This window comes from Eufriesea mexicana, unplaced genomic scaffold, assembly GCF_001483705.2.
Source record: "Eufriesea mexicana isolate 0111107269 unplaced genomic scaffold, ASM148370v2 scaffold5272, whole genome shotgun sequence".
NCBI classification, from domain to species: domain Eukaryota; kingdom Metazoa; phylum Arthropoda; class Insecta; order Hymenoptera; family Apidae; genus Eufriesea; species Eufriesea mexicana.
In genome coordinates this window covers 144,469-157,145 of record NW_016913264.1, presented here as the reverse complement: position 1 = coordinate 157,145, position 12,677 = coordinate 144,469, and the positions used below count along the sequence as shown (strand labels likewise).

At 47.0% G+C, this 12,677-nt stretch overlaps 1 protein-coding gene across 2 annotated transcripts; it reads right to left on the bottom strand.

Moving 5' to 3' along the window:
- Positions 1-1,054: 1,054 nt before the first annotated feature.
- Positions 1,055-7,437, bottom strand: LOC108551980 (fibroin heavy chain). Of its 2 annotated transcripts, none has more exons than XM_017906338.1 (5): positions 7,254-7,437; positions 6,763-7,032; positions 5,504-6,511; positions 2,497-4,887; positions 1,055-2,194 (listed from the first exon to the last, which is right to left on the bottom strand). In XM_017906338.1, exons 1-5 carry the CDS (start codon positions 7,321-7,323, stop codon positions 1,962-1,964), a joined length of 3,972 nt encoding a protein of 1,323 aa, XP_017761827.1. In that variant the 5' UTR covers positions 7,324-7,437; the 3' UTR covers positions 1,055-1,961. The 2 variants fall into 2 exon arrangements, with proteins under 2 accessions (XP_017761827.1, XP_017761828.1); XM_017906339.1 differs by having other exon boundaries at positions 2,497-4,884.
- Between the last annotated feature and the right edge of the window lie 5,240 nt (positions 7,438-12,677).

The following is a 12,677-nucleotide window of genomic DNA, read 5'->3' as shown; positions in this document are numbered from 1 at the left end:
TGCCACCGAGTCCAAACGAAGAAGCTCTGCTGGATGCTTGCGCGTTTGCAATCGCCTTTCCGGACCCGACAGCTGACGAATTGGCGGACGAGTTGGCGGACGAACCGCTGCCAGCAGAGCCTCCGTTGGCTGATGCATTGGAAATTGCGCTAGAGATGGCTCTTGAGTCTGAAAAAGGTAGACGTTATCGTTTAATTAGGATTAGGGCTGGTTTTAATGCACTGGAGAACGAGGATGCAGATGAATTTATGAAAGGAATAGCAAATGATGGATAAGAGAATAATACGAAGTGATTAACAGGGATCTTGTTTCAGGATGTAAGCTGAAAGACAGGTCTTTCTAACCAAATGCTGAAAGCCCTGGTGCTCTATGACTAAGTATCAGGGTCAGTATTTGTTCGTATAGGTTAAGGAATAGGTAATTTCAATCGATAAGGGTAACTTCGCGTACTCGGATATTAATGAGAGAAGGCAAGTCTCGCTGTACATCCTGATACCTGCCCTTCGTTCTTGCCTTGTTTTCATACAAAACAGTCTCTCCGGCGAAAATTAAACATAAATTTCCGAATTTAATTTTAACCAGATGTCAAATCTGAAATTTAAATATCTTTTTAACATCACGATAGATTTCATCTCGAATAAATATTGATTCGATCTTCGATTTATAATTTGAAATTTACATAAATTCGAACGTTCGAATGTTCGCATTCAGATTCGAATTGAAATGAAAAAATTTCCTAGCTCAAATTCGTATTTAATTTTGAAATTTAATTGGGAGTGAATTTCAAGGCTCGCATGGTACTCCTGTTTTCTCGTCTCAATGTTATAAAATATATAGTGTATTCGAAATAAAAAATGTTCGATCTTCGAGCAGACTTTCTATTTGTACAAAACTCTTCGATTGCAGAAGAGAAACGAAAATGACCATGACCTGTTTACATTTCGTTGACAGGCAATCTCCATCGTGTTATTGCATGCCAGATTAAATGATCGATAAATGAACTATGCTCTTATTCAACGTAACTCGTAAGAAATCAATGCCGTCTTGCTTATAAATTAATAAAAAACATTTCCTTTTATTATCAATAGCCACGATTAAAAGCTACATCGTGAGTTCGACGCTGTTTACAGTAAGACGGACAAAACGTTATCTCGAAGTTCGAGTTGCAATAACTTACAGTTCAAATATTTCGTCACGCAGCAAAAATATCCTGCGCGTAAGACGTATTTAATTATACGTTGTCACGGGGATAACGTTTCATCCAGGATACCTAATCCAAAATGAAAGAGAGGCTAAACGTATATCGACGCGTGGAGTATTATCCGCTTTTGCGAGAAGATTGAAAACGGAAACGAAGGAGGGCACTCTGAAAAGTTTAGAAACTGACCGATAACACGCTTCGATGAAACAATCAAATCGGTGGACACGAGCTGAATATACAGTGTGAACGTAAAATTACGATATTTCGAGTCGAACAGAGGTTGCCCCCTGTGTTTCGTGTATTGGCAAGAAGAGTATCACAAATGACAGCAGATCCGTTTGAAACGTACGATTCGATGAACACCGACCCGCAGCTTCATTCATCTCGTTCGTGTAAAATTTTTCCCGGGAGAAGACGAAGCGCAATAAATCTCGTTGCATAACAAACCGCGGTTCGACCGCAAAATAATTACGATTTACGTTCATCTTCGGTTACAGTGTCACGATCCCGTGACGGTAATCGCGTTGCATCAGCGTGCAACGCGTTAATTACCGTCATTCATCGATGCACGCATCTTTGACTCTGGTTTGACGTGTTTCAGATGCTGCGAGCGAGCACGGATCGCGTGTCCACGAATCGGAGAAGTATCCTGAAAGCTTCAGAACGATGGCACGGTCCATGGGACTGGGTTAATCCCATGGTTAAATGGCCCGAGAAACGGAGTCATTTAATTAACGAGGAGGTCGAAATGTCCAGACGATTAGTCGCTGAAGACCAGCATGCTCCTCGTGTCGGCACTAGCGGAAGCGTGGCTGGAGGCGGAACTGCCACCGAGTCCAAACGAAGAAGCTCTGCTGGATGCTTGCGCGTTTGCAATCGCCTTTCCGGACCCGACAGCTGACGAATTGGCGGACGAGTTGGCGGACGAACCGCTGCCAGCAGAGCCTCCGTTGGCTGATGCATTGGAAATTGCGCTAGAGATGGCTCTTGAGTCTGAAAAAGGTAGACGTTATCGTTTAATTAGGATTAGGGCTGGTTTTAATGCACTGGAGAACGAGGATGCAGATGAATTTATGAAAGGAATAGCAAATGATGGATAAGAGAATAATACGAAGTGATTAACAGGGATCTTGTTTCAGGATGTAAGCTGAAAGACAGGTCTTTCTAACCAAATGCTGAAAGCTCTGGTGCTCTATGACTAAGTATCAGGGTCAGTATTTGTTCGTATCGGTTAAGGAATAGGTAATTTTAATCGATAGGGGTAATGAGATGTGTTTCATAATGGCTAAACATACCTTTTCCGTAGGGACCAAATGAACCGAGACCACCATTAGCACCAGCATTGGCGTCAGCTTTAGCGTTGGCTCCAGCGGAAGCTCCTCCGAATCCATTGCTTCCGGCATTCGCCACGGCGTCAGCTTTAGCGCTGGCTCCAGCGGAAGCTCCACCGAATCCATTGCTTCCAGCATTCGCCACGGCGTCAGCTTTAGCGCTGGCTCCAGCGGAAGCTCCACCGAATCCATTGCTTCCAGCATTCGCAACGGCGTCAGCTTTAGCGCTGGCTCCAGCGGAAGCTCCACCGGATCCACTGCTTCCAGCATTCGCCACGGCGTCAGCTTTGCTTAGAGCGGTCGCTCCAGCATTACCAGAGGGTCCATTGCCGAAGGTAGGTCCAGCGGTTCCGAAAACAGGAGAAGTGCCTCCAGCGTTCGCTCCGGCATCGGCTTTGCTCTGAGCATTCGCTCCAGCATTTCCAGAGGGTCCACTGCCGAAGCTTGGTCTAGTTGTTCCGTAAATGGGAGCACCTTTGGTTGGAGCGACGTACCCTCCACCATTGGCAGCACCAGTGGCTCCAGCATTCGCTCCAGCATTAGCTCCGGCATTGGCTCCAGCATTACCAGAGGGTCCATTGCCGAAGGTTGGTCCAGATGTTCCATAAATAGGTGCACCTTTGATTGGAGCGACATAACCACCACCATTGGCAGCACCTGTGGCTCCAGCATTCGCTCCAGCATTACCAGTGGGTCCACTGCCGAAAATTGGTCCAGGTGTTCCGTAAATAGGTGCACCTTTGGTTGGAGCGACATAACCACCACCATTGGCAGCACCAGTGGCTCCAGCATTCGCTCCAGCGTTACCAGAGGGTCCATTGCCGAAGGTTGGTCCAGGTGTTCCATAAATGGGTGCACCTTTGGTTGGAGCGACATACCCTCCACCATTGGCAGCACCAGTGGCTCCAGCATTCGCTCCAGCGTTACCAGAGGGTCCACTGCCGAAGGTTGGTCCAGATGGTCCGTAAATGGGAGCACCTTTGGTTGGAATGATATACCCTCCACCATTGGCAGCACCAGTGGCTCCAGCATTCGCTCCAGCATTACCAGAGGGTCCATTGCCGAAGGTTGGTCCAGGTGTTCCATAAATGGGTGCACCTTTGGTTGGAGCGACATACCCTCCACCATTGGCAGCACCAGTGGCTCCAGCATTCGCTCCAGCGTTACCAGAGGGTCCACTACCGAAGGTTGGTCCAGATGGTCCGTAAATGGGAGCACCTATGGTTGGAGCGATATACCCTCCACCATTGGCAGCACCAGTGGCTCCAGCATTCGCTCCAGCATTACCAGCGGGTCCATTTCCATACATTGGTCCAGTTGTTCCGTAAATAGGAGCACCTTTGGTCGGATAAGTTCCAATTGCACTACCCGAGTCAGGGCTTCCAAATGCGTTACCAGATCCAGATGGCGCAGTGTCGTAATTTCCAACTGGAGTAGCAGGGATGATCACTGGGGTCTCTTTGATCGGCTGGCCGTACACTCCGTTAGTTCCAGCTGCGTTTGCTCCAGCATTGGCATTTGCGTTTGCTCCTGATCCAGGTATCGATGGTCCCGTTGGTATAGGCATTCCGTAGTTTATTGGTCCGCTTCCTTGACCAGGATACGTCGTTGGGATGCCCTTCATTGCTCCAGATGCACCACTTGTCGCTCCAGCGTTCGTATTTGCTCCGTTTCCTCCGGTTACGAAATGTCCTAGTCCATGAGGTCTAGTTGCTCCATAGTTTCCATTGAGGAAAGGATTCTGCGCTCCGATCTGCCCTGGAGCACCAGCTGCTCCAGCATTGGCTCCAGCATTTGCACCAGCATTGGCACCAGCATTAGCCCCAGCAATGGCCCCTGCATTGGCCCCAGCATTGGCTCCAGCATTGGCTCCAGCATTAGCTCCGGCATTGGCGCCTGCGTTTCCTATTCCTTGGACTGGTCCACCAGTCAGGAAAGGATTGTTTCCTTGGGGAACGTACGAACCACTTGGATAATAGCCCGATGTTGGAGCTGATCCTGTCGTTATCGGATACATGTTTCCATTGCCAATCGCTCCCGCGTTGGCGTTGGCAGCTGCATTAGCATTGGCAGCTGCGTTAGCGTTTCCTTGGGAACCTCCTGTCAGGAAAGGGTTGTTCGCTCCTATTCCAGTCGCTGGTGCGCTTCCTGGGTAATATCCTGTTCCCTGGACAAGGCCTCCAGGATACATGTTCCCGTTGAGACCGGAGTTAGCATTGGCAATCGCCTTGGCATTTGCGTTCGCGCTCGCGAGACCATTGCCGTTTGCAATGGCATTTGCATTGGCGTTTGCATTGGCTGCTGCGTAACCCATTGGATAGACGCCGCCCGTTGGTTGACCTAAGAGTCCACCTGCTGGAGAAAGAGAGAAATGAATCGAAAGGGAAAGTTAGAGAGTTAGTTAATGCTCCACATTGAGTAAGTGCGAAAGTGATACACGAATGTGCATATGTTACAGCTATTCTAACTACACGTGTCGTTGCTGTAAAGAGATCGGTTTAGAACCTTCTACCAATGACACGTAATTAAACTAATCAAACATTAAGGCGACTGTCATTCCAGTAATCAACGGATTCCCTTGTTAAATGTTAATCAGTGTAAGACACAGTGCTGGAAGAGGAACGAAACCTCGTCCTCTTCGACAATTTAGATTAATAAGTTACACAAACTGTACAAGTATCTCGATAGCATTAGTATCGATCCAACGTATATACACGGAGAAGAACAATTCCTCCACGGCTGCAGACAACAGAGGTATTCCCTTGCAAACGTATCAGTGCAATGCATCATCGTGTACATTTACAAATCGTCCATCGATCACTCTCAGCGGAATTACAAACAGTTAGATGAACAGTGAGGCATGGTGATCGCGATCGACGGTCCTCTTCAGCGTGAACCTCGTGTTCTTATGCATGCAACATCGGGTGTAAGTCAACTGTACACCATCTAGCTTCCGTTCGATGCAGCTCACCTTGGCCTTGCTGCGGCGAGTTAGGCTCTTCTTCTATCACGATCACCTGGATCGTGTCAGGCTTTCGACCGTGACCAGGTCGCGGTTGCGGCCTGTGAGGTGGTAGATCCTCCACGATCACCACTGGTATCACCGTATCAGCGTTGCTGGAAGGACGACCAGGTGGAAACTGTGGGAATGACTGGACCGGAGGCATCGGATGAACGATCACCTCTGGACGTCTATGGGACACGGGATGAGAATATACAGTGGACTGGATGGGTACGGGAAGTACTTGAATGTCTCCGTCGATGGGGTATGGGGATTCGATTATCGTTATAGGAGTTTGTCTCTGAGGAACGATGACAGGTCCAGTGGGTTGGACGTGTCCTGGTGGATAGTAGCTGATAGGTGGTCCCAGACCATTGCTGAACTTCGAGTTTGGTCTCCCAGCTGCGATGTTGTGGGTGAATGCTGCAGAACGGTAGTGACCCGGTGAATTAGTGCCTCTGATAGAATTCGCTCTCGCATTAGCACTCGCAGATGCGCCAGCATCGATCCATGATCCTTCGGGATCATAGTAGATGCTCGGGGATCTCCCTCCAATCACGGAATTCGCTCGTGCATCCGCACTTGCTGCAGCATCTGCATTAATTTCGAGACTTCCGGGAGCTCGATAGTCAGCGAATGGTCTCGCATAGTGCGACTTTGAGTTCGCGTTGGCAGCCGTGTCTGCTAGACCGTATCCCGGGGAATAGTAACCGGTCGGTGATGCACCAGTTTCTGAGATGGCATTGGCGTTCGAATTCGCGTTGGCGTTCACGTTCGAGTTTACACCTCCGTATGCATTTAGGTTCGCGTTCGCGTTTGCATTTGCATTTGCAACGGCGTTCGCACCAGTATTGCTACCGTGATTCGCGTTCGTAACCGGCCAAGAACCGGAACCATCGTACTGTTGGTTATTCGTTGGTACCCAGTCACCTCCAGCGTCGTTCGAGTTATAATTCGGCCATGTTGAATCGGCGTAACCTGAGTTCAGAGAAAATTTCAGGCTTTATACGCGATCGAGCAAACACCGAGGCTACTCCTGAGGATCCTTCATCGATTCCCACATTGTCTCGACGTATGAAAAATTTACGAATTTTGTAGATTTCACCGGTCGAATTAAATTGGGCGGGGATTTCGGATAGTATGCTGCTGGGGAATATTTTCGAGTCTAATATCTTCAGGGTGCTTTGACAATTAGTTAACAGTTTAGAACATCTTTCCGTATTAAATACCTTGAGCATTAGCGGCTGCACTGGCGTCGGCATTTGCATTGGCGCCCCCGATGGCCTGGGAATTCGCCTTAGCAACGGAGCTTGCCCCACTGCCTTGGGCCGTTGCCGAAGAAGTAGCTATACTGCTCGAAAGGGAAAGCGGTCCTAGCTGTAGATTGGTCCCGAATGATCCCGCCTTACTGGTGCTCTGAGGATCTTGGTTCTTTTGGAACAGGCCCAGTGGGTCCAGCAGGCTCCCTTTGCGGTGCTTCGCTAGTTCCACGAGCAGGCCTACGAAACAGAATCGACGCTTCCGTTTTAATAAAACAACCAACAGCTGCATTCGTCGAGTACCAACCGGGGTACTGGAGAAAAACCGCGCGAAAATGAAAATCGCGACGAAATTAGCGAATGCCAATGAAAACGAGGTTAATCGCGAATAATTCTTCTCCGCGCCTTCACGTCCGTTTCCCGACCGGAAGTGCCCGTGGTCCAAATAAGGAAGAACTCACCAGGGTTCGCGGAACAGCTCCCAACGTACAGGAGTACCAACACAGGCACAAAACACTCGAAGAGACGCATTTTTCTCGCACTCGGTGAGGTCCAACGAGATTCACGAATTCACCAACCGATCACGTCGCTGCTTCAAATCGGTAATCGCTGTGGCCGAAGAGTGAAGAACGACTGAAGCTGTTGAACGAGACAACAACTTATATACGAGGCACCGGTGGATTTTACGTCGGCCAATAATTGACCGTTACTCATCGATGACCGTTACCCTCCGCCGTTCTGTCCCTTTCCCCGGCGCGAAACGAGACTTTCCACGAAGACACTTTCGATAGTATCCACAGATCCGTCCGTGATTGACCCGATCTTCGACGAAACCGTAGTACCGAACTGCGAACCAGTGGCGATCACGCAGGTAGCGGACAAAACTTTCGCTGGCAGGCCGCGGCTGACACTGTCAAGGTCTACCCGCTTCGCCGAACCGATTCGCATTTTTTCATGTCGGGATATCCCTGCCGCCTGACATAACCTATCGCGAATCGTGATTTCCCGCAACCAGACCCCACAGTGGGAATTCGCTCATTTATGGGACATTAGCTGGTAATGGCGTAGACCGAAGAAAGCACCGTGGAGGACCAGAGTAATTTACAGGCTGCGGTCGCCAGTGAGTAATAAAGTACTCGGAACAGAGCGTATTACTCGGGTAGCAGAACAGGACGTTATATCCGGGATATAAAATGTCAAGATTTTATTCCATTCGGTCGTTGAACGGCTATTTAGATCTTTTATGGGAACACTCTGGTCTCGGGGTAATTTGTGATCCTGGAATATTTCGTTGATCGAACGTCCACGATCGAACCCTGCAAAGAGTAGAAGTTAGGGTGCATTTCCGATCGAACGTAGTAAAAATCGGATCGGTTGCAAAATCGAGTATAAAATTTAAAAAATTTTTTAAATCCGACGCCTGTGGGATATAATTATATTTGGTTTCTTGGCGAATGTTTGCACGGACCATCGGTCGTTTATAGACAGGAACATCGGGATTCTTGGACGTTATGTCATCGTCGTATAACAGGTGCAAGATTGGACAAAGAGGACGCGAAGGCTGGTCGAAACGGTGGTCGATAATTCGCGATAAGAAGCTAGCCGATTGATTAACGCGGCAATTAATAACCATGAGCGGCTAACGCAGGAGAATGTAACGGAACCGTGGAAAAGCTGGGAAAAAGGACACGCGCAAACATCCGGCTGTCGAACAAGGATCTCGTACAAGGATCTCATTAACGATGCTTGTCCGATTGAAATATGTACCCCGAGGATTCGATTATCGGAATCGATATGGGGAAATGTATCGGAGCTACTGGGAATTAAGTTACTTGGAAAGTCGCATCGAACGATAGAATCTTCTGACGCTCCGCGAGACTTGTTTGTTTCTCTTTCGGCTTATCTGTATTAGATAATTGGATTTTTATGATAGGTAAACGATGCGCGTGTAAATGATGGTTGACGTAATGGCATTAGCATACAGGAAAATACCGATAGCGGTATATTCTTCGTGCGCGGCGCCTACGAGATATTTGTAAATCGTAAATCGAGATCTACGTGTCTCCTTCTAAACGCCATTTATAAAATAAAATCGGTAGACTGGTGATCGCAGATGATGTGAAATAAACGCTGGAATTTCGCAAAATTACAGAGGAAAATCCAACGATATCATCGTCTAATGATCGCGTATTATATTCACGCGTGGGAGAATAATCACGAGGTCTCTCGTAATCTTGACCCAATGAATCGGGATAATGGGTCAAGGAACTTTTAGACGGAAATCTGTATCGAAACGAGAAAGAGTTATTACTCGAAATTTCTTCGAATCGAATTGACTCGACATCTTGTATTTCGTCTCAAATTTTCGTCTCGACGATCCTTCCCTTTTCTCCGCCAGTCTCTCCGTCTCTCTTTTCCTCTCCCTCCTCTGCACTCTTTCGAAAACCCGAAACGCCATTGACGTAAGCGCTAGTTTCAAAGACAAGAATACACGCCGGCGTCAGCTATCGTACATCGAGATCCTTTTGCGAAAGAATGCCGGAGATAGGCTTGCAAAACTTGGCCTCTTTCGTGCAGGCTCATTGTTCTCTGCTAGGATTTATTCGCTCGCGAGCTCTTAACGAGCGATGCTTCCGTTTTATCGGCGACACGTCGACGATTCTGTCATCGTTCGACACCACTATTCACCGATCGCGAGTTTACGAGACGCGAAGGAGCTCGGTACACTCGAACCTTGAGAAACCTGTATCCCCAGGGTCAGGTTTAACGAATTACCCATCGGGAATGTAACGGTGATCAACACATCGGTGCTGATAAAAGTAACACAAAAATTAGACTCCGTTACGCGTTTACTGGGAAACGAATTCTAGTTTGACTTTTACAGGGAATCGGTGGAATCGGCTCGAGCGGAATAAATCCCGAATTCTTTTCGCCAGCTTCGAAGAAACGCGGAGACCTCGCGAGTAGGACAGGCTACTAGTTTATGTGTTTGCAATCTCTCCGATACTCGGAACAAATATAAATAGCGATCGTGGATGGTGTTAAGGAGGACGTAAACCCAGTCTTTCGCTATGGCGAACGAGTCCTCGCGAGCATGCAAATTAGCAATGGAAACCGGTTGATATTATTGAACCGAGGGGCGAAAAATAAACCTTCCAGATGACTCGTCCACTCTATAATTTCGCGTAATTCAAACCACACGACGTTGCTCCTGGCAGATACTTCATCGAACGCCGCGATTTTTAGCTCGTTTTTCCCCGCGAGCAAGACAAATACCACGACCAGGCGCCTATTGTCGGGCCAATCGTGAAAACCGGTAATTTTCATCTCCAAAGTCGGAAGACACAGGAGACAAGTTATCACCGATGAATTATTCATTCTTAATAATCGCAATCACGCCTATCGCGTTATTATCCGCGAATAATTTCATTGTCGCCTGACGAGCAAATGCTGAGATACGGCTCCTCTTAGAGTGATTTATCTCAACCAGGCAATAATTGCGGTTTTGCCTCGAATTTTCAAGAATCTGTCAAACCTTTTACTTCCAACTCTATAATTTCGCGTGAATTTTATTTATCCGCGAATTAACCAAACTATATCCGTTGTTTATCGTTGCCATTGAAGCAAACATTAGACAGATAAACAGTCTCGCGAGAAGATTACTCGTCTGCCGAATGGTCATGGTAACTGTAAGCAGAGTGAAAAATGGCGATTAGCCAGTTAGATCGCGGCTGAAAGTATGACAGCACGCGATAGAATCTGTTTCTCCGTATGCCTGCTTCCATTCCAAAAGAATCGACTTTTCATTGAGCATTCCGAGGTTTCCACCTACGTCACGTTAATGGCGACCTGCGACGAACGCGAACCGGAAGTGGCATGATTTAATAAACAGTTCGCTATAAGCATCTGTCCGATCATACTCCTTGAACCGCTAGTTAGAATTCCAGAATCTCGTGATGGGACTTCCAATTAGATACGCGCTGGGAATCCCGTTCCTTGAATCACGCAGTATAAATATATAAAAAATATTTTCTTTCCAGCCGTGTTTACGGCCCGTTTATCACACGCCGCGTAAACACCTGTCTATACCTTGAATTTCGCGATTTTGCCATCGGTTTTATCCTTCGTTGACCGCGAGCGCGATCGAATCGAGGAGCCAACGATTGAGACGCATCCTCTGACCAGAACTCATAAAAATTCCTCTCGAATCTCTGTTCTGACATCTCGATCGTGTCTTAATTAATTATCCTGGGAGACACGATAACCTTGTCAGCAGAGGATCTCACACTCGCGAGATTCGCACGCGGCTCTTACTCGTGACACACGTTGCGATCTTCGCGAAATTCGAGAAATTAATATCTTGGACGAAAAAGGCGCGAAAAATCGAGGACACGTTAACAAGGAGCAGATTCTCGTTTCAGGAACGAGTTACTAGTTGCATAATTTATGTGGAAGAAGGAGAAATGTTATAATAAGCAATATTCGCGATAAATAAGCGATTAAGCTCGTTATATAAATTTTCGCGATTTTCGTCATGCGAATTGCGTACAGATTGGACGCGTCGATGAAATAAGCAAATAAGCTAGAAGACGGTAGGATAGAAACGTCGTGTGTATGGAAGCTTATCGGTGAATCCGCGAATGGACGCGTTTCGCGAGATACGGAGGAGCGTGGAAGCGGATCGGGGCGGATTCCGGCCCGCTGCGCAGAATTCAAGTTCTTTGGGTCAAGCGCCTGGAGAATCGAGCGAAACCAGCGAGTAGCTGATACGGAACTCTCGTTCTTACGAAACCAGACCGCAAAACGTTCACTCGATTCTCCTTGGTGACTCAGACGGCGAACGAGCCGCGTCCAACGCGCGTCGAAATTCGATGGCTGCCGAGGAAAACCCAATGCCAGGCTTACGTGACGATCGCGCGCGCGTTATTCTGTTTGCTCGTACATGGAGATCGACGGAGATACCGGATTTGCATAGGCGTGTGACGACGTCGGTGGGTGAGGAAGGACGATGGGTAAAGGGAGGAGAAACAGCGGAAGGAATGTGCGATAATTCTGGGACTTTGTAGTCGAGTCGTTGATAATGCTGATTGATAAATATTCATAAAGAAATTTACGTATAACACGAAAGGAAATTGCATTCGTGCCTTCGAATTTATTTCAGGATCGTTGAACCTGCTAATAAAACAGGCGTAGAGCGTAGGTACATTGGGGATTATGATTCGCAGGATTTGAGGACATTTCGAAATTAGGGTGCACTTAGGGTGAGCATTTAACAATGGGACTGGTAGCCTATAGCTTACTATACTTTAGGGGAGACGATTGTTCGGGTCGTATTAAAATATTATTAAATGAAGACTGTTAGGGGACTGGTCTGTCTATATTCTTAATGTAAATGGACACCATTTTTCTTTTAATATGCGAGATAAAAATTAGGAAATTGAAATTAAAACAGGCGTAAAGCGTAGGTACCTTGGAGATTATGGTTCGCAGGATTTGAGGACATTTTGAAATTAGGGTGCACTCAGGGTGAGCATTTAACCCTTTGCACTCGAGAGGTGAGCTTCAGTCACCATTTTATAAAATTTGGAAGATCGATATTAATTAATATATCAAATTTAATGTAACGTAACAGTGTGCGAGGTATCGAAATCAAATAATTCTACAATTCTTTATTCACTGCTCAGAAAAGTATCGTCAGTTTTTTAGTTGAGAATCTTTGAATTTCTACTCTTCTTAAGCCAAAAAATCGTCGAGTGCAAAGAGTTAACAATAGGACTGATAGCCTATAGTTTACTATACTATAGGAGAGACGATTGTCCGGGTTATATTAAAATATTATTAAATGAAAACTGTTAGGAGAATGGTCTGTCTATGTACTTAATGTA

Bases quoted from the DNA above. Each gene is read 5' to 3' on its own strand.
- LOC108551980 (XM_017906338.1), bottom strand. From the start codon at position 7,323: ATGCGTCTCTTCGAGTGTTTTGTGCCTGTGTTGGTACTCCTGTACGTT. The intron at 7,033-7,253 runs GTGAGTTCTTCC...TCTGTTTCGTAG, and splicing joins GAGCTGTTCCGCGAACCCTG to GCCTGCTCGTGGAACTAGCG. The intron at 2,195-2,496 runs GTATGTTTAGCC...TACCTTTTTCAG, and splicing joins ATTTGGTCCCTACGGAAAAG to ACTCAAGAGCCATCTCTAGC.